Source organism: Falco cherrug, chromosome 3 (assembly GCF_023634085.1).
Source record: "Falco cherrug isolate bFalChe1 chromosome 3, bFalChe1.pri, whole genome shotgun sequence".
NCBI classification, from domain to species: Eukaryota; Metazoa; Chordata; class Aves; order Falconiformes; family Falconidae; genus Falco; species Falco cherrug.
In genome coordinates, this window is record NC_073699.1 from 23,358,045 (window position 1) to 23,380,052 (window position 22,008).

General features: G+C 35.7%; 1 protein-coding gene across 3 annotated transcripts in view; it reads left to right on the forward strand.

Annotated features, from left to right (window-relative positions):
- The window catches only part of CSMD3 (CUB and Sushi multiple domains 3), a 726,530-nt gene that overhangs the window by 82,586 nt on the left and 621,936 nt on the right, over positions 1-22,008 (forward strand). For all 3 annotated transcript variants that reach the window (XM_055706136.1, XM_055706138.1, XM_055706139.1), the window contains exon 2: positions 1,870-2,092. In XM_055706136.1, the coding sequence (XP_055562111.1) occupies positions 1,870-2,092 (223 nt within the window). The remainder of the gene's footprint in view (positions 1-1,869; positions 2,093-22,008) is intronic.

Consider the following 22,008-nt stretch of genomic DNA (forward strand, 5'->3'; position numbering starts at 1 on the left):
TCCAAGCTAATTTACAGTAGAAGGTAAAATTTGCTCTACATGTCAGACGAGGCAAATGAAGCCCTAATTACTTTCTAAGAGAATCTTCCACTCCCACTCTGTCCTATATATCTATAATATACTAATATTTGTAGTAAAAGAATAATCATACTTCATAAGAGGCATCTTTTTTCTCACAATTGGAGATAAATGTGAAAAATCCATGATAAAAATATTAGATGTGTTCCTCATCTGTTGTTAAGAAAAGTTACAAGTGTAGCAATACAAAGTGTAAAATCTTAAGAGCTTTCTGCTTAGTGCTTCAGAGAAAGGGGTCTCTGCATTTAAATACTCAATAGGAAGACAAGCTTGTGAATATGCCATAAAGAAGATGATTTAATGAGCTTAAATATATACATGTGTGTATAATTAAAGAGATGGCATATGGTTTGTTTGTTTGTAGATTGTTACAAAATTTATATCATGTTTCTCTGAAAGAGCATGCTGAGCACTTTGTGCTTTCTCTCACTTGATGAAGTGGGGCCACTTCTGACATTTGGGGATACTCGTATTAAAAAACATATAACAGCAGATCCGCCACCTTTTGGCTTTGGCCCATTGTGCTGATTTTGGCTGGGATAGAGTTGATTTTCTTCATAGTAGATCCTGTGGTGTTATGTTTTGGATTTGTAATGAAAAAAAAATGTTGTTAACACAAGGGTGTTTTAGTTATTGTGAAACAGTGCTTAAACAGCACCAAGGCCACCTCTGCTTCTCATGCTGCCCCTGCAGGCAACTAAGCTGGGAAGGGGCAAGAAGCTGGGAGAGAACTCAGCTGGAACAGCTGATCCCAACTGACCAAAAGGATATTCCATACCATGTGACATCATGCTCAGTGATAAAAGCTGAGGGAAAGGAGGAGGAAGAGTTGGGGGGAATTCAGGACTATGGTGTTTGTCTTCTCATATAACTGTTAGATGTGAAGCCCTGCTTTGTTGGAAGCGGCTAAACACCTGCCTGCCAAAGTAGCTAATGAATTCATTATTCTGCTTTGCTTATGTGCACAGCTTTTGCTCTACCTATTAAGCTGTTTTTATCTTAACCCACAAATTTTCTCACTTTTAACCTTTCGAATTCTCTCCCCCATCCTAAATGGGGAGAGTGAGCAAGCAGCTGTGTGGGGTTTAGCTGAGTATTGGGGTTAAACAACCACCCACTTAGAGTCAGTCAAAACATGCAAGCTGTTCATCTTAATATTTTGTTTAGATATGGAAAAGCTTGCTAAATTCTTTCTGGTTGCAAATGTACCATGCAGTTGTTTATATGCAATAATATAATGATGCAACAGATGGCTATTTCATATTGAGTTTTTAAGTACACATCTTTCATAAACCAGAATTACTGATTGGAAAATGCTTTTTTCATAATAAATAGCTTTTTCAGCCTCTTCCTTTCCCAAAATCTTGGGAGGAGTAGCAGAAGGTTAATAGATATAATCTGTATCAGACCTGGATCAAAAGAAGACTAATTTACTTTGCTCTGGCTGCTTCTCTCCCCTTTTTAAAAAAAGGGAATTGATGCAAATACTTTGCCTCATATGTGACCAAATTTAGTCATAGAAGTTGCTATATATATTTATCTGCAATGATGCTACCATATGTCTTTACATAAACAGCATGGAAAACACATTTGTTAGGTGGGCAGGGTTGTTTTGCATGAAGTGGCCAGGATTTGTATTAAAATATGGCCTTTACTTTTCTAAATGAAGCACTTTGATTTTTTAATAAATTTTGATAATTTTTTAGAAATTATGAATTGCAATTATGTATTTTGTCAAAGGTTGATATAAAAATGGATTGCTAACTTTTGTTTCTTTCGGGTTTTTTTTAGGATTTATTTATACCTGTGGTGGAACTTTAAAAGGACTTAATGGTACTATAGAAAGCCCTGGCTTCCCATATGGATATCCAAATGGTGCAAACTGTACATGGGTTATAATAGCAGAAGAAAGAAACAGAATACAGATCGTCTTTCAGTCTTTTGCTCTAGAAGAAGAATATGATTATTTGTCATTATATGATGGGCATCCTCATCCTGCAAACTTTAGGACAAGGTAAAGAATAAACATTATTAAAATGTAATTTGCATTTGTATCTTACAAATATCTGAGAAAATATTTTTAAAGCTTATATTTTTAAATTATGGATTCTTTCTTATTTAGACTTTAAGGTGCACTTTAATCATAAATGTCTTGAAATCTATATGTTGTACTTGAAATCTAGTCAAAGTAAGTGCTAACATTAATCTAACCCTCATAAAATTTGTCTCAACACAATTAATTAAGAAGCATATGAGCATGGATAAATGAATGTAAAGTGAATATGAGATTGTGGTGATCTAATAGCAGTGGAACTTTTGTAATCTTTGCAATAGGAGGTTTTTGAGGGAGATCACCAAAAGATAACATTTAAGATAAATAGGTATTTTTTCTGCAACTGTACATGAGCATCCTCTAGCACAAATGGATTACAAGAATGAAAAAAAAGTTTGAAAAATCAAGAGTGGAATGAGTCACGGAACATTTTTTTGTCAGTGCCTTCTTCAGAGTCATGGCCCAGTTGTCCTGTTCATGAATGTTCTGTCTTCAGGTGTACATAATAATTCTGCAATAGCAACAGGGACATTATCCATACATTTGTTAGTTATCTCTGTTATTGTCTGTTTTGTGTTCTGTAAGTCAAGTTGTCATCTACCTAGACTTCTGTAACGCCTTTGCCAGGATCCCATGCCACATCCTTGTCTGCTAAATAGGAGAGAGATGGATCTGATGGGCGGACTGTTCAGTGGATAAGGCATTGGCTGATTGGCCACATCCAAAGAGTTACAGCCAACAGCTTGATGTCCGAATGGAGATCAGTAAGAAGTGCTGTTCCTTAGGAGTCCCTATGGAGACCAATACTACATAATATATTTGTTAATGATGTGAACAGTGGGATTGAGTGCACCCTCAGCAAGTTTGAGGATGACACCAAGTTGAGTGGTGCAGTTGATTCGCTTGAGGGAAGGGATGTCATCCAGAAGGACATTCATAGGCTTGGGAGTGGGTCTGTGAGAACCTCATGAAGTTCAATGAGGTCAAATGCAATATCCTGCACCTGGGTTGGGGCAAGTCAGGTCAATCCTCAGTATCAATACAGAGTGGGGGATAAAGAGATTGAGAGCAGTCTTGCAGAGAAGCAGTCAGGGATACCGGTGGATGAAAAATTGAACATGAATCAGCAAGGTATACTTGCAGCCCAGAAAGCCAGCCATATCCTGGGCTGTATCAAAAGAAATGTAACCAGCAGGTTAATGGACATGATTCTGCCCTTCTACTCCATGCTGGTGAGAACCCACCTGGAGTACTGCGTCCAGCTGTGGAGTCCTCAGCAAGGGAAAGACATGGACCTGTTAGAGTGGGTGCAAAGGAAGGCCATGAAGATGGTCAGAGGGCTGGAGCACCTTTCCTATGAAGACAGGCTGAGAGAGTAGGGGTTGTTCAGGCTGGGAAAGAGGCAGCTCCAGGGAAACCTTACAGTGGCCTTAAAGGAGGCTTATAAGAAAGGTGGAGACTTTTTACCAAGGCCTGTAAAGACAAAGAAAGGGGCAATGGTTTTAAACTGAAAGAATGTAAAACATATAGTTTTCCTCCTTTCTGCCCTCTGCTCGAAATATAAAATTTAGATGGAGATTTGATCACATTTAAGAGACCAAAAAAGATCTCACTGTCAGTCAGGATTTCTATTGGTGAATCCACTCTAAATCATAATTTCAAAGAGTGTGTGAACAACATTCTGCACAAATGCAAAAGGATAAAACAATTATCACTATTAGGAACTTACTGTCCTTACTGAGCTACAGTTTTAATAAGCATCAGAGAAGACAGGTGAAGGAAGCTAGGAGGATAGAAAGAAGAGGAAAACATATCTTCCAGAAGCAGAATTTTTTCTTTGTATGTGTTTGAACTACTGAAAAGGTTTATATATATTTGTATGCATATGTATATTCACATCTACATATATCTATGGATGCATAGATATATAGCTTCCTCTATATGTGTGTGTGTGTGTGTGCGCGCGCGCACGCAGGATTCTTTTTATATTGAACTAAGCCTTCAAATCTGGAGCTTTGAGATACATATTTGTAAAATGTCAGTATCTTGAGAAGAAAATCAAGGAAGCCTGGCATGCTCAAAAGTTTTGGTATTGTGTATTATTTAGGATGCCACTAGATTCTGGTGAAGAATAGCATAAGTTCTATAGAAGAGAACAGATTAAGGCAGCACTTAAAAAGGAAAAGACAATTAAGCCTCTGTATAGGTCCTGAAATAGAGCACTTTTGCAAGACTTACAAGATCTTGTCAGTGCGTGGGTGCAGTAGAAAAATAGTACACATTTGTGTGAGTGGAGAACTGGGTTTCAAATTAAGAAAGCGTGATAGTGAAATTATGCAAGCTTTACTAAATCTTTCATGGTGATGCGTATTTTCTCAGATTGCTGTAGCAAGTAGTAAGATGATGTTTCCTAGAATTTTCTTTTTGCTTAACAAGTAAAGTTTTACTGAGGCACATTTGCTTGTGGAAACTTTCTTTCTAGCATGACAGTAGATTTTATCATATTCCTCAGTGACATTAATGAAAGTGTAATCAATTTATGCTAGTCACCCTCCCTTTAATTTTGTAAGACAAAAATGTTTTTAGGAGACTATACAGGTATATTTGTAAAATACAGAACTGGACAGCTAAAATAATTGTCTCAGCCAAGGCCACTATTTCTTTCTGCTTCAATATTCTGATTGAAATAAGTTTCTGTATGACTAAATAAGATTTTGCAGTTGGACTGTTTCTGAAGTTCATGACCTCTGACTTCATCCTCATTCAGTTTTGTACTTTGTTTAATTGTTCTCAGAATTGGATCTTGTTGAGATTTGTAGTCATTGACTGTCTTCAGTGAATGCTTAACAGCCTCAACTGTTTAGATGGCACTTAAATGGCAGCTAAACAATAACAAATGGTAGAGAAGCATGTCGGATATGGCCATTATAGAAAGTGTAGAGTCAATATTATACTTCAATCTTTGTGTTACTGTATATGCTTGTTTTAGTATATTTAATATGCTAGATCTTTGCCTCAAAGTATAAATAGAGAAAACTTAGAATAGTTTAAAGCTGTGAATGAAATGCAAAAAAAAAAATTATATTTTCATAAATCATATTGTAATCACATACCAAAAACCTGTTTGCAGAAAGAAAGTATAACTTCCTGTAATTGAACCAAGCTTTCAGCAAAATTTCATACTTGGGAGTCTTTCTGGGTCATGTCATAGACACTGTCTATTTTTAGGGTTTCCTTGTCACCCTCCCTGTGCAGCTTTGTGATTTTTGTGTACACTTTCTTCCACATTTATACACCTAGGCTCCCCCTAAATATATATATATATTTATCAGGGTTTGGTTTTATGTGATTACTTTTAAATTGCAACCTTCTATACACCTTATTTTGGAAAGTAGCTAATATTTCTGCACTGCTGTTCTGAGTGAGTGTTGCATTTCCAGATAGAACTTCTGTTCTGTTTTTTCAAAATGTCTGCCTTTCACATAATTTTGGTGTGTTACTAGATTAAACATTTCAGCCAAGCTTTTTGAAGATGCATATCAATAAAGTGTTTTCAATTTTGAGGGCCCATCTTGAGAAACAAGAGTTTTGTTTGCACCTTTAAATTAAGTTAATGGAAGGTATGATTTGAACTGATAAAACACCACATAAATCAGCAGCTTTGCAAAAATCAATTGGAGTCATGTGATGATACCTCTTGCATGTTATGAAAGTAATTTTTAGTATAACTTCTAAATAATTCACTATAGTAGCTACTGCCATATATTAGGGGGTAATTAGAGCAGGGCTACATTATGAGGGGCACAAGCCAGGAGCCGAGGGTGACCATGCTCAGGCTGTGCTTTCACTGGCAGGGCACAATCCTGCAGGGGCTGAACATGGCCAGTGGAGCTGGGGACTGGTGACAGGGTCCATGGGCAGCACCCTCCACAACCAGCAATGGACCAGGTCTAGGGTCCCTCCAGGGAGTCCAGCCATGAGGAAAAAGGAACAGGGCCAGCTAAGCTCCACAGAGAGTAGGGCCAAGAAGCTCATGGAGGAGGCAGGGACAGGGACAAAACTATAGCAGGGTCCGGGTGCCTCCAGGGGGGCTGACAGGGAGCCTCAGCACCCACGGCCAGTGGTGGGTGGGAGTCCCAGCTGAGGCTGGTCAGGACCAGGAAGGTCTGTTGTTTTCCTCAGGGTCCTGACACGGCATAGGGAAATCTGGGAGAAAATGTGCCTTTCAAGCAAGATTTAGATATCATACAAAACAAAGTATGGGAATAACTGTATGAATTGTTCATTGGGTACTCCTCATGTCACTCCCTGAATAGTCATATGGAAACCACAGTTAATTTTAAACTGTGTTATTATTGGCAGCAATATGGTACATATGTAAATGGATGAGAGAATGGCAACCTCAGTTCTGACATTGCCTTGCAAATGTTTTACTTTGTAACTTGGATAATTCTTTATTTTCTTCTTTTTTTAAAAAGAAATTTCTGAGCATAATGCATAATATACTATCAGTAAATACCAAAGAGTATGCTTGTCTTTTTTTTAAGAAGGTGCTTAGAATTTAACACTACTTTTAAAAGTTTTCATACTCAATAGCTTTCTAAAGTTTTTTCCTCTCTATTTACCCCAACTTGCAGTGTGATGTTAGAAATAGCTTTAAATAATCGAACAATAATATGTGATTATATACCCCACCTCTGTTCACAGTTACAAGAGAATTTATTTTCCAAAATTACCAGTGCCTAACCAATTAATTGATTTGATGTTTAAATACTCATAAAAAAATTAAAATTGTATTGAAATCAATGGAACAAATTAAAATTCTTTTTTAAACAGAAAAAAAATTGCATACCTCCTGCAATTGTACTAGGATAAATGGAACAGTTCAATCCAGTATATTTCTGTCTCATTGTGTTGACTAAAAGAATCTTCCATGTGTTTATGTTCAGAAAGCAGTTTTATAGTAGACAAAATTCTATATTTTCTCAAGTTAAATATAAAATTATTTAGAAAATGACAAGTCTATAAGAACATTCAGGTAAAACATATCAGAAAACATTACTGTGTGGTCTTCAGAACAGACATGGCGTGGGAGTTTGGAAAGCTCCACTGTTAGCAAAAAGGTATGATCATTTTGTGACAGCTTTTCATTTGTTTGCATCAGTGAAAAGAAAACATGAATTTGTTTATCTAAAAATCATGAGAAGTGGAGGTGTTACAAACAGGCACAAACTGGAATTTTTGAACACTTAATTAATATATATTTTCCTTGTTTTGAGAGTCTGCAAGACCAGCATTATATCTTCAGAGATATTTTAAAATGTCAACATTGTCACTGTGTCAAGAGATGTAATTGGATGAATTAAAAACTTTTCTCTACCAACTCATGGTTAATTTCCTTTTAGGAAATTTGAATGGAAGGAAGCTTTAATATTATCAGCATTTAAAGGGTGATCTAATACTCATCTTTTCTCATCTCTTGTTTTTAAGCAAGATGAATCATCCTTTCATCTACATTCCCTGTTGAGGCAAACAAGAATCAAATACACAGGTTATCGAACAGTGCTTCTGGGCTGCACAGGAGAAATTCATTGAAGTCACTGAAGACATTTACTGCCTTTTCTCTATTGATGAATTTCTTTGTCCTAAACCATCTGACTGCCTGAGCAGGTCTACATTTACTCCACAACTACTTGAAGAAAAAAAAATGTTCTGAAGATTAATAAGTAGATCTTTAAAATTTCAGGATGCTCCTAGTGTTAAATGTAATTGGGTATGCTCTTTTCACCCTAGTACTTGCAAAGGCTTGAATTTGGTACTAAACAAACTGACTCATACTTTGATAATGGTATTGCAAACTACTCAAAAAAGAAATTGTTATCATATAACAGAGGAATAAGCTCAAAAATAAACTTAAATAAAATTAAAATACTTTAATTTTTTAATTCCATTACATATGGAATAACAGATATTGTTCCACTGAGAATGGTTGGTACTGACTATAAAATTTAACTTCTTTGGTCCAACTAGTTAAGAGAAGAGAAAAAAACTGGGAGTAGAAATATGTAAAATTATAACAAATCCTTAATATTAATTCATATTAGATGTTTTTAGGGTTGCAGGCAGGTGAGTTGGCTGCTTACTTGGCTCTGGGCTGAGGTTATGTTAACTGAAAAGGGCATGGAAAATTATTGGATATGCCAAAACAAGAAGGCTGTTCTGACTGTGCCATAGGAGTTGGACCTGTTTCAATGGTCTACAGGACCACGGTAGAAGCAGGATAAGTGCATCTCCGGCTTATTACATGTCACCTAATGCCCCCTTGGCAGCTAGAGTAATCTTTTTCTTCTGACTCAGACTCGTTCCTTCTTCTGGTCCTTAGTACTTCAACCTTAATCCCTTGTGAAGGTTTATGGATATGTTATATCTCTTACTACCTCCCAACCAGACTTGTTACCTTACTTTTTGGAGGGAATCTATTATGCTGTTATTTGTTAGCAAGTGCTCCAATTTTTCTCACATCAACTCTAATCAAAACCAGAAGACAAAAAAAAAGCCCCACATTTTTGCCTAGCTTTTGCCTCCTCCTTCCTCTACTTCTGCTATGTCAGGGTTTCCATTTACAGAATTTCCTGACTTTAAGACTTGTTTTACTTCTTCCTTTCCAAGTTCCTTTTCTTTAGATGATCTACAGTACTACAAGATTTAGTACAGGGTTCCCAGAGCTAGTGCCGATGTCTTGTCTGAGCAAAATGCCACTATGGTGTGTTGATTCTCTTTCCTGAATCCAAGCTTTGATGGCTGTAGCTCCATTTTCATGCATGTGTATCTTTTAGTTCTTTGTAAGTTCTTTCTTATATGAACAATGCCTTGTTTATTTAAACCATATAAAGACTCTGAGTATTGTTATTGTTTGGCTTATATTAGGTGTCATTTCAACTCCTGTTGTTATTCTCCAAATTAGTACTGTACCTTTCATCTACTATCATGGCAGTTGCTCAAGTTAGCAGACTCAGTGCTAATAAGATAAAGAAAAAAATGGCAATTATGTGAGATAGTACACTGAATCTGACAGAGGCAAAATCTTTTTGACTGGTTATTAAGCCTTCAAGACATGTCAGAGCAGAATATTTGTAGACATTCAGGTCTTCATTCCCAGCTAACCTTGCAACTGAAAATGTACAAAGCTTCCTTTTTCACTTTCTTGTTCAAGTCTTTTTGGATATTGATGTAGACCATGAGTTGTTGATAGGGGATAATGGACCATTTACTGATCCTCAAAAAAATTCCATTATCATCAGAGGCAACTGTAGCTCTCAGTGTTTTCCGCTTAGACTGTTTATTATTCCCTACATAGATGTACTTTTCTTCTCTCATCACTGTTCACTTTCTGTCCAAATTGGCAACCAGAGCAGAAACTGTGAGCTGATTAGGATCAAATTAAGGATTCAGCACTTTGGAAACACCTTCAAACCTCTGATCACAGAGTCATTGATTTTTCTTTCAGCTGATTCACAGTTCTCTGGCTTTCTCCACTATCTGCATGGAAAAAGAAGGAAGGAAGGAATTTCACTTGAGAATTTAGGGACCAGTGAACAAAACCAAATAGGATGACACTCTGCTTACAAAGAAAGAGAAAATAAAACGGTATAAGTACTAGTCAAAGACCAATTAAGAGATAAGGAAATTGAAGAAAAAAGAACAAAGACCAATGCAGATTGAAGGAGGCAACAATGGCAATTAAAAAAAAAAGAAGGCACAGTGAACCAGCAATCAAAATGGAAAATGATGAGACAAATTACAACACTGAATTAATGTAAACAAGAACATTTTCACTGCATTAACAAATTAAATATGACAAAGGTGAAACAGAAGATACGTAGAATGTTGAAAATGGGCTGAACATTGGTAGAGATACAGCAATAAATACAGCAAAGCTTGTAGGTAAGAGAAACAAAGATAATAGAAAAAATGTAGCAGAATTTAATGCTAAATAGATATTCAGCTTTGAGAGATGGGTTCTGAGCAGGCAAGACATTTAGATGGAGATTTATTTTTTTTGAATCTGAAAATGTTGCTTTATGAAGAAAATACATTGAATTGATGAAATGCTTGGCATTGTGGTTATAAATACAAAGCTGAAGGAACAGTAGTTCACATCACTTGTGCTATACTCTTGAGAGTATTTTAATATGGTATAAATTTTTAGATACCCATTGAGAATGAAAGGTAGAAAATTAAAACTGATAAAAGAAAGTGTTTGTCCAGACAAGGTGTGGCTGGTCATGCTCACATTATTGATAAGAAGCCAAAATTTAGTGGGTTAAGAAAAAATGGTTAGACATTCATTTAGCTATCAAGGTAGTCTAAAGTTAAATGATAAGGATTTAAAACCAAAACCAACCTATTAAACAAAATGTTTTGGTAATTATTTGAAGGTAGAGGTAACTTTCTGTTAACTGACCTTCGGAAGAGACTTTCAATTCTTAGCTTTCCATGGGATATCTTTCTCTGAAGTAACTGGGATGGCCAGTTTAGCTTCTTTGAAGTAGCTGATGGATATTGGACTAGTTTGTTTACTTCTCATGCAATGCAAGGAAACCCTCTTTTACACCCTCTGAGAATTATTACCTTCTTTGGAAAAGCTTGTAGCTAGCATTAGACAGAGAAAGTGTACATATACCAGTTTTATAGGGAGATGTGTGTGGTCACCACTGAGAACCAGCTCTTCTAAATATTAGTTATTAATTTTTCTTTGTGTTGCTAAATTGCTTTATGGGATTTGAAACAGTCTAGGAAGGAAAGTTGATTTTTATTGTGCAGACCACTAATATATGATATACATATATGACATTATACCACAGCATACCAGCACAGACTGTCTGTGGCCATTAGTCTCCCACCAGCTATAAAAGGAGGAAGAATGATTGTTCACAATAATAATCTTGTCCCAGAAAATTGTAGTCTATGGGAAAGACTCATTCTATTGCAGGGATGTCTAACTGTTAAGAGTTGCTTACATGACAGAAAAGTAACTCTTAAATTGGTTGTTAAATTCACCTTATATTGTTGTAGTTGAAAATATTGATAAACATACCTCATAAAGTTCATAATTTAATCAGAATGTATCTAGAACAACCATATACTATTACTAAACTAAACTCTGAATGATTAGTTCCTACATGATTAGACTATTTCTATTGTTTCTGAAGAAAGGAATGATCATTCTATTTCAACTGGTACGTCTGCAGAAAGCCAAAAGAAACAAAAAGTGTTTCTGCAAATATGTGTATGTGTGTGTGTGTCTGTGTGTATTTACATGTACACTTACTAGAATGAAGTAATCTATAGGCATGAGGCTCAACTGAACTGGAGAACTTTTCTTTCTATCTCTCTAATATTTGCCTTAAATTGTGAATGCGATAGATTATTACTGAAAAGTGACTCCTATAGATTACATTACATTGCACAGTTTGAACTGAATATTTTGTCATCCAAATTATTTATGGAAATATAAAATATGTTATATTTTATTGTACCTAAGTACAAGTTAATGTCAACAATATACTAGAAATCCTTGAATCTGCTGACATGGAAGAGCGGGTTTTTCCTACCAAAAAATCCCCAAACCAAAGCAACAGAAAAAACCCCAAATACCCCAAAGATTATTTATAAGTGCTAGTAGCATCAAAGAAATTATCTACAAGTCTATTATTAGCTCTTCAGTAATCAGTGCAGGTTTTCAGGACCTTAGTGTAGTGATACAGATAGTTGTACAAAAATATCTTTTTCATTAGGATTTACAAATTCAGTCATTACATTTTTATGCAATTTTCTTACATGGTCTTGACCAGATTACATGGCTCCAACATGCTTACATTTTTGCATTGTAAAACATATATACTACATATCTACTTCTCAAAGTTTACAGGAAAGAGCCTGATAACATCTATACAAAGGACTGAAGTAATTTTGGTTGTTAAATATTGCTCCCTTATAATATGAGCTCGGGACAGAAAGAAATGTATATTTTATGCAGCTTTAAACAATAGTAGAATTTCCTCTAAAATAAAAATAATTTGCTTTTCTTGATCACAAGTTTAAAGTTACTTTCAGTGACTTCTGTCACTTCTTGTCTTTTACAAGGTGATTAAAGTTGATGAGAACACCTCTCAAGCGTAACAAGCATCTATGTACAAAGAATGGAGCTTGTATTTTGGGGTATATTTGGGTATACTGGGTGCTGGAAAAAGTGAAACAAAAAGGGCCTAGTTTGACGATCTAACTAATAAACACTAACTATACAAATTAGGAAGAAATTTGTGAAGAAATAGCATATATAATATATAAATACATAAAATCTTTGGTATATGTATTTTATTACATAAATGTCTAAAAAAATTGAGAAACTTTACTAAGCAACAAGACATGACAGGAATGAGAAGAGATAAGTGCTATAAAGGGTATAGCAGACCCATGCAGTCAGAAATGGAACTCTACATACACAGAAGTGGCAAAGTCCTGAGGGAAAGCAGCTGTACATTTAGGCTATTCCTGAACTGCAAATGTTCATATACTGTAGTATTTCAGATGTCATTTAGAAAGTAGCTGTTGATAAATTGCAAAAAATATTTATACTGTTTAAAGGAAAAAGAAAATATTAAAAGAAATAATTTTCAAATCATAACCACTGTCACAAATTTTCTCCCATGGCAAATCTGAAATTAAGTCAAAGTATAGGTTTTTTGAAGTTTGAAATGAAGTCAGTCCTTAGTTTACTGTCTTCATAAGAGGTATGTGGTATTGTACTTGATAATCCAACTCTATAAATATAACTTGAATGAAGAAGTCACGGTGATGTGCTGATAAAGGTAATTACCTCTCATGGCCATTTGATTATTAATAATTGCAAAAATATTCTTGGCCTAGTCCCAGTGTCATTTTAAAAATGTTATGGCAGATCATATAAAAATGGATCATGGCTGTAATAATTTCTCAATTATTTTTATTTCCTCTATGATTTCAAGTGATCATAGGAAGTGAACATATATGTAGGTATAGAATTGAAAAAAATATTTAAAGTATAAAATCATCACAAAATCTTCTATGACAAGCAAAAACATAGAAAAATCAAGTAAACCGCTGGCCAAAATACAGAACTCAGAAGTATGAAAAATAATATTAGTTCACTACGTAAACAAATTAAAGTAATTTTTTCCCCCAGATGAAATACTATAAAAAATAGTATGAAGTGGTACTGTGTTTCCACATATAAATACTATGTACATATCTCAGTTTTGGGGTGTATATTATAAATTCTGTAATTATGATTCTGGATATGGCAAAATACTAAAATGAAGATCTTTCTCCCTTTTTTTTTTTTTAAAGTTAAAATGGAAAACAATGGATTTGATTAGGCTTTCCCATGAAAAATAATCTCTGAATGTATTTGTACCTTTGTCTTTTTACAATATTGCTTTCACTACCAAACTATTTTCTATAATTTTTCTTATTCCATTCCATTCCACATGCCTTAGTAAAATTATTTTATCCATCTCTGTCCTGCCTTTCTAACCCAACTCTGATTGATTATCCTCTCCTAATTTCTCTTTTTTGACTTTACCTTTTCATATTTGTAACTTCTATGTGTGAAATCATTGCTTTTGAAGATTACTTTTTTTAAGATCTCACAGTGGCCTTAACTAAAATTACAAAAAGCCCTGAACCAAAAAAATCTAGACAAGTTTCTATTTGTATCATAGTATTTGCACCTGTAATAAGCAATATTCAGATAGGCTTTCAGCTTTGGGTACACTGAACCCTGGAATTACATTTGACATGATTGTTCAGTTTTATGTGGAGCATTTAAAAACCTGTTCTCTGACCCTGTGTTTTGGGGTGAAGTAGGTTTAATCTTTCTGTGACTAAGGTGTTCTCAGTGGTTGTCTAAGGAAATTAAATCTGTTTTCTCAGAGTATTGGACTTTCTTTTCTGGTTGTCCAGAACTACACTAGGTTATCGATCAACATACGGTAATACCAGGTTTCATTATTATGCTAATGTGATCCAGATTTATATGGCAGTGGTTCTTAACACTGATTTATGTGGTGTAGCTGTAAGAATTTTTCTAACTGATACTAAGCCATGAAGAAATCATTTCAAAAGCAGAGGGGTTACTGTTTTTTTCAAAATAATGATAATCCTCAACACACAATTTTATTTAGTTTGCTGTTTGTGTGTTGTTATTCTATCTTTTTAATAAAAAACCTGTTAAAACAAAGTGCTTTTTTCCAGATTTATATTTAGAAAAGTGGTTAGTTATTCCTGGTATTGAATGCAAAGGTAAAATTTCAAGAAAGATACAGAGCAGGACCAACCTTCAGTGTTCTAACACCCCCTATTCACTGTGTACCCTGTTAAATAGATTGTGTCCCAGAAATAATTTTGTGTCTCAGTGGTTTGAAAAGGTTATGTTTAGCATTTTTATAAAACGTACATCCAAACAATGTGGGGACAATGAAAATGTTTGAAAGTTCCTGCATAGGTTTTTTATTTGACTGTCTTTATCAATTAAAGTAGTAAAAAAATAACCACTGTAACTACTTACGTTTGTATGAAATGTGGGTTGATCACTCATCCTCTTTTTGTAATTTATTCTGTTTGTAGTAATTATTATTTCCCTTAAGTCTTGTTTGCTCCACTATCTGATTCTGTTTATTGAGAACTGTTTTTTTAATGTCAAAATTACTCATATATGGAATTAAGATCACAAAGTCTAACCTATTCCTTGATGACTGCAAAATAGATCAGATAGGTGGACTCATATTTATATTATTCTATTATGTTTATTTAAACCTGCCCCCATTTATAAAAATGTACATTCTAGATGCAGACCTAGCAGACCTGTAACTATTTACAGATGTGCATTTTATATATGCATAGCTATTATCCAATCCTAAATACAGAGATGAACAGTAGCTGCATTTTATTACATGTTTTCAACAAAAGTAACAGAATCTTTGACAGTTCCTTTCCTGAAATGATTGTGGCAGTCTTCACATGCAAATAGTTTTCTCTGTTTGCTAAAACAGTGTATTCTCAGCATGTAATCAAAAAGACCTTGTCATATTGGACTTTTCTTAGTAATGTTTACTCAAAGTGCTACTTTGTAAGGAAAAGCAATATCATATTTTGAAATCACTGTCTCTAACAGTGGAATAGTACAGATATATAGCAGTGTGTTCTTAAAACTTTAAATGTAATTATTTGGTCTCTGCTGCAATAACAGTTCTAGTTCAGACTTAAATGTTAGAAAAACACCTTTTTTTTTTTAGCAATAGTATAACATTGTATGCTTTCATGCATAGCAGAATGACATGCTAAAAACTACATTGTCAAGAAAAAGAGAAGAATATTTTAGTGCATTTATTGTTGTCATGGGTAATCTGCATTTTGTCCCTATGCTGATGACTTTTGGAATGCTTATCTATGTTTATTATAACTATTAGGAAGAAAATGCCACTAAAACTGAAGAGCTCTGTACTTTTACATGCTAACTAGTTTGCTTCAGATAGGTGCTCTTTTTCAGTGGCCCTTGTGTGAAAACCAACTAAAAGCTTGGTTTGCAATTGCTGAACAAATGTAGATCCTTTTGATTTTATTAGAGATGTTCAGAGCTGGTTTGTAGAGGATGCAAAGGTGTGACTCAAAGCCCATGGAAATTGGTGGGAAGATGCTGACTGGTTACAATGGAGTTTATATTAAGTCCACTGTCCAATGGGCACTAAGAATCTCTGTTGTAGGGGTTATAAATCTGTATAAAAAGTGGCAATGGGAATGATACACTTATCTTTAAATTAATTTTACACATTAATTTTGGAAGGATTTCTCCTTTGTTAGATCAGTTAAGGGAAGATTTCCAGAAAGTGGAAGTTAGAATAAGGTACCTGACACCCTTCTGGTATGTTAAACTAGATTTAAAATGTTTCACTGTCTTTCATGTAACCAAAAATTCCTTTCATAATTGCTATTTTTTTCTTTTCATTTCACAGGAAATGTTTGATAAGAGCAGTCAGTTAATTTGAAAAATTATACTTGATTCTTTTTTAAACAAATCTGAAATGTAATTATACTGTGGTGAGTCTTTTTCTTCTTAGGGAGTCTTCTTTTTGTTTTGTGAGGATGGAAATGGAAAAAACCCCACATACATTGATTATAGGGGAAGGAGAAAAAAAATCTACATTTTCTAAGTCCAAATTTTAATTTAGATTTTTCTCCCTTGGAAGAGGGACCTTACTTTTTATTTTGCACTGAAATATGATTTTCTTTAAAATGCTTTTTGCTTTCTGCCTAGAAATTTTGTTATGGCATTTCAGATATAATGATCAATATAGAATGAAATACTTACCTGCTATGAGAAAATGATATGTTTATATACTTTATGCTTATGTAGTATATACATTGTGCTTATGTTATAGATATATTAATTTACAACCCTTTACTTTTCTGATTTTATAAAGATCTCAGTAGGGTCTTATTTATGGTTTGATGGGATAGTGTTTCGAGTGTCACAGCTTTTTGCCCAGATCTGTCTCAGAGTTTTAGATCTGTAAATGAAAACTCTTTTCCATTATATCCTGGCTTTCTTCACCTTCACTTTGTTTTTTATTTGGCTGTCTGTGTTGTCCTATGTTTTCCCATTTTTTTTCCTGTGTTCTGGATCCCTTTTCCCATGCAGCTATAAAGTTTTCCTTCACCTCTACTTGCCCTCCACACAAGGCATTTCAGAATGGATATAGGTAATTGAGAATTTAATTTCTCATTGCAGTGGCCAAAAATAAAATCTTTATACATACTTTTCTCCACTGCAGTGGATACAGGCTCTGTTGTGAAGCACCATATGCTCCAGACCTCTCTGTAGAAAGATAGCCATACCCAGCGCTGGAGGAGAAACGCCTTCCTCTAGCATCCTCTGGACTTCCCTCTCTTGCCCTCTGCCACATACTCTGCCTATATTTTCTCCTTTAAAGTGAACAGGGGTCTGTGAGAAAAGTAGTTTGCTTTTGACACAGATTGCAAATTTTCTGGAAGAAAAGGAATGAAATAAAGAAAATGGATTTTTTTGTTTATTTGTTTGGGTTTTGTTTGTTTGTTTGGGGTTTGTTTGTTTGTTTGTTTGTTTAACCATTGCAGTCTGTTTTCCAGCTAATTTAGCTGATGAATTGATAGGATTTGTTCTATTTGTTGCTATTACTCAATGACGTCTTTATATTCCAAGATAGTGAGTTTTTCATATTAAAAGCATAGATTCTGAAATATATGCAGATAGCTTTTCCTCCTTCACATGCCCTGCTACTACAACTTTATCACTGTACCAGAAGTAACATGTGTGGTGATAGTGTCACAAGCATTTTGGTCATGGATGAATTCCAAACCTCCAGTGAATATTTAGTATAAGTTGAAGCTGTTCTGGAAGTTCCTGGCACCTGCAACAGTGATAAGCAAAATATGGCATCTCTCCTTTCCATATTGTGCTATTTTCACACATTGAGGCAAAGTTACAAAAGATAGTTGAGCTCATCTAAAAGCTTGTTGTCACTTATAGAAGCAAATCCAGTGCCCGTATTCCTCTGACTTTGGCTGTGTGATCGTCCCCTGCACTTCCTTTGGGTCTGGCACTCATCAGGCATATCCCTTTGTGGATATGCTAATTGAATTGACTTGAGTTTATTTTTAATGGATTAGTTCTTCATCAGAGTGCTTAAATGAACCAATTCACAGAGAAGTGTGTAAATCCTTAGAACCAGTGTGAAGTCAGTGTCAGAACTGTGGGAAAATCAGAAGGAGCAGGCTCCCCTCCTTTGGTGTTTGGAAAGCTCCAAGGTCTGCTAAAATGTACTGTTCTAGCTGCGAAAGGCTAAAAATATGTGCTGCTTACTTCATCATTTTTTAAATCTTGTTACTTTAGGAATGTAGAATGTTTTCAAATGCTCTAAAAGTAATTGTTTTGATATGTTGTGTTCTGATCAGCTTTTCTATAAAAGAAGCAGGCAAATCCTCACCCTAGAGATCTTTAAAGACTGTTTGTATGGTAGTGAGATACCTGCTTCTTACTTACTGTTTGAAGTTCTTCTTGCTTTTTTATGTATTAAAATAAATTGGCTGTTACAGGAAATATAATTATTTATAAAGTCTGTTTCATTTCTGATGCTAAAAAAAAGTGGAGGGTTGTGTAATAAAAGTTTCACAGTGGTAATGGATGATGGCAGTTCTTAGATACATGCTTTGTAAAGAATATAATGATCATGCCAGAAACTGATAAGTAATTTATTGTTTAGTTCCAAGCAGCTGTTCAATTAAAAATGTTCAGCCTTGACCTATGATCATTATTTTAAAATAATAGATCGCATGAGCAGTTTTGCATTTTGACAGGGAAAAATTATCATTTGACAAAAATAAATTAGTTCATAAATCATATGCTGATTTGTTAATGAATTGTGGAATAAAGATACTTAACATTTTCAGTGAGAGCAAAACTTGAATGCAGTCAGCCACTTGTGCTCAATCTTGTTTGCTTTGTTTTATAGGCTATTAAGACAAATTCTGTTTACTTGTTTTAAACTGATTGAACAGATGTATAAAAAGTGTAGGAGTTGCTCCTATTCATATTTGAATTCTTTTAAAGAAGTGCTTACATTTCTTACTTTCTTCCTAATTCAATGGGTAAGTAACTGCTTCCTTGGAAGTAAAATTGGAAGACCAAACATCAGTTGAATTTTACCGGGATGGTGCAGATCAAGTTTGCAATACTCCTAGCTGCAATTCAACACCTTTAATTTCTCAACATGTACCTGTGCATATGCACATGCACACCCAAAACTTAAACAGTAATTAGATTCAGGCTTAATTGACTCTTAAGCAGCAGAGCAGTGTTTTCCTTTTCCAATACACTTTTCAGATTTCAAAAATGTTTGTTCTGAACTGGTGTAAGAAAGAACATTAGAGAATGTGGTGGGCTGACCTTGGCTGGCTGCCAGACGCCCACCCAGCCACTCTGTCACTCCCCCTCAACAGCAGGACAGCAAGAGAAAATAAAATTAAAAATCTTCTTGGTCAAGGTAAAGGTACAGAGACCGCTTAACAATTACTGTCACAGGCAAACCAGATTCAATTTGGGGAAAATTAATTTAATTAATGGCCAATTAAAGAGAGAGTTGGATGGTGAGAAACAAAGACAAAAACTAAAGCACCTTCCCCCCATCCCCACTGTTTTCTCCTCAGGTTCAACTTGACTCCTGATTATCTCCTCTGCCTTGCCCCTGAGCAGCACAGGGCAGGTGGGGAACGTGGGGTTGTGGTTGGTCCGTAACAGCTTCTCTCTGCTGCTCCTTTCTCATCACACTTTTCCCTACTCCACCTTGGGTCCTTCATGGGCTGCTTCAGTGTGGGTCCTCTCAATGGGCTACAATTACTTCAGGTGATATCCACCTGTTCTTGTGTGGGGTCATCCACAGGCTAGTGTGGATGTATGCTTTGGCATGGACCTCCATGGGCTGCAGGGGAATATCTGCTACACTGCCTGGAGCACCTCCTCCTCTTCCTTCTCCAACCTCAGTGTTCACAGGTCTGTTTTTTCACACATTTTTTTTCCTCACCCCTCACGGCTTGTGCAGCATTTTGCCACTTCTTAAATACATTTTCACAGAGGTGCCACCAGCTTTGCTGATGGACTCAGCTGTGTTGTGCAGTCTGTTGTGGAGCTGGCTGGAACCAGCTGTGTCCACCACAGGGCAGTCCCTGGCCTCTCCTCACAGAGCCTCCTCTGCTAGCAAAGCCTTGACACCTGCACCCAATGCACACATGGAACATGCACATTGCAGAGCCTCAGTTTAACTCGCTGCCTAGAAACTGATTGGTTTCTTGAATCGTGAGATTTTCATATCCCTCCTAAACCTAGAAATTCTTTCAGTGATATACTGCTAAACTCTGAATTTCCTTATTGGTTACACATTCAACCCCTTTCTGAATTCTTCTAAATTCTTGGATTAATAAAAGAACTAGTTCAGCAAGGTAATTGAACGTCATCAGTTTTAATTTGCCACTTTTAAATGTCATAGAATTCTTTCTATTATTGTGGAAGAATTAATAGCTTTTCTTTAAATTAAAATAGGGTTTTTTCTAATAAAGTATAGCAGAACACTAGCAAAAAGAGCATGATGCTTGATTATTTGAGTACTATAGGAAAATATATACTGAATCAAAGAAAAAAAAAATAAGTAGGAAGGATTAAAAAGGAATATATTACAATTTAAATTATTCCAGTCTATTTTACTTTCTAATATAATGCAGGAAAAATAGTTATATCTGCAAAAAGACAGAAATACAAAGTGAAGTCGTTGTTTCTCCCTCCAAAGTTCATTAATAAGTGTGAGTAGTGGCTAGATTGCCGCATAAGTGATTGTGCTTCCAATTCATCAGAATTTCTTTGGAGCATACATGATCTTCTCTTGGATTAGCTACTCTCCTATCAGCTGAACAGCTGATATGTTAGACATTGTGTCTCTCAACTTTGGAAACCTCTGCATTTCCTTACTATTGCCCTCTGAGCTTTGTTTTCTCCCCTCTCCTGCAACTAGAGAAGGGGTCCTCAAACTTTTTAAACAGGGGGCCAGCACGCAGATGAAGTGGCAGGCAGTCATCTGCGGCTGCTTGGTTTCCCCCCCCCCAACCCCCAGCGGGGCAGGGGGGGGCGGGGGGTCTGTAAATACCGGGGGCTGGATTGAGGACCCTGGGGGGCCGTATCTGGCCCATGGGCCATAGTTTGAGGACCCCTGAACTAGAAGCTCCAGGGAGATGTTATTGCAGCCTTTGAGTACTTAAAGGAGCTTGTAAGACAGGGACAGACTTTTTAGTAAGGCTTTTAAACTAAAAGTGTAGATTCAGATATAAGGAAAAAAATTTTTTACAATGAGGGTGGTGAAACATTGGCACAGGTTGCCCAGAGAGGTGGTAGATGCCCCATCCCTGTGTTCAAGTCAGGTGGGACGGGGCTCTGAGCAACCTGGTCTAGTTGAAGATGTTCTTGCTTATTGCAGGGAAGTTCCAGCCCAAACTATGCTGTGCTTCTATGATTTTATTTAAAGTAAGGACTGTGAGAAATAACTGTCTCTCTATAGAGATTAGAACTTTTAAAACAAGTCTGAATCCTGGTCTCTTGTTCTTTAGACCTGTTCCTTCACTGGGAAAAGAGCACTTTCCAATTTCAGTGTGTGTTAATATTGCATATTAGATTTGCAAGGTCTTCTCTTCTGTGGTATTTGTGATCACTTAGGTATGTTACTTAAATCAGGGAAAGAGGCTATTACCACATAGAATAATTTGGATCTGACATAGTATATCTCACGAACAATTAAGGATCAGATCTGACTGCCCAGAGAGGCTGGACCATCTCCATCCTTGTAGATTTTCAAGACATAAGAGTATAAAGCCCTGAGCAACCTGGTCTGACCTCAGACCTGCCCCTGCTATGAGAAAAGGCTGGAATAGGGACCTCAGGGGGACCTCCTGAGGTCCCTTTCAACCTGATTTACCCTGTTATCTTGTGTTGTGGAATGAATATTTTGGGATACCCAGGCAATCTTTTTACAGTAACTATCCTGTTTATTTTTAATATTTTCAATAGGAAAACTATTTATTATTTGGGAAGATTAATGTAATTTTGGTAAACTGCATGGGAAAGCCAAAGCAAAAGTGAAAAAAAATATCTCTTTTCTTTTGAGGCATTCTTCCTAGTTTACAGTGGATATTGAGAGTAAAACTTGTTAAAACATTTAGAGCTGAATCTCAAACATTAGGCTGTGGAATTTGTTATATGAATC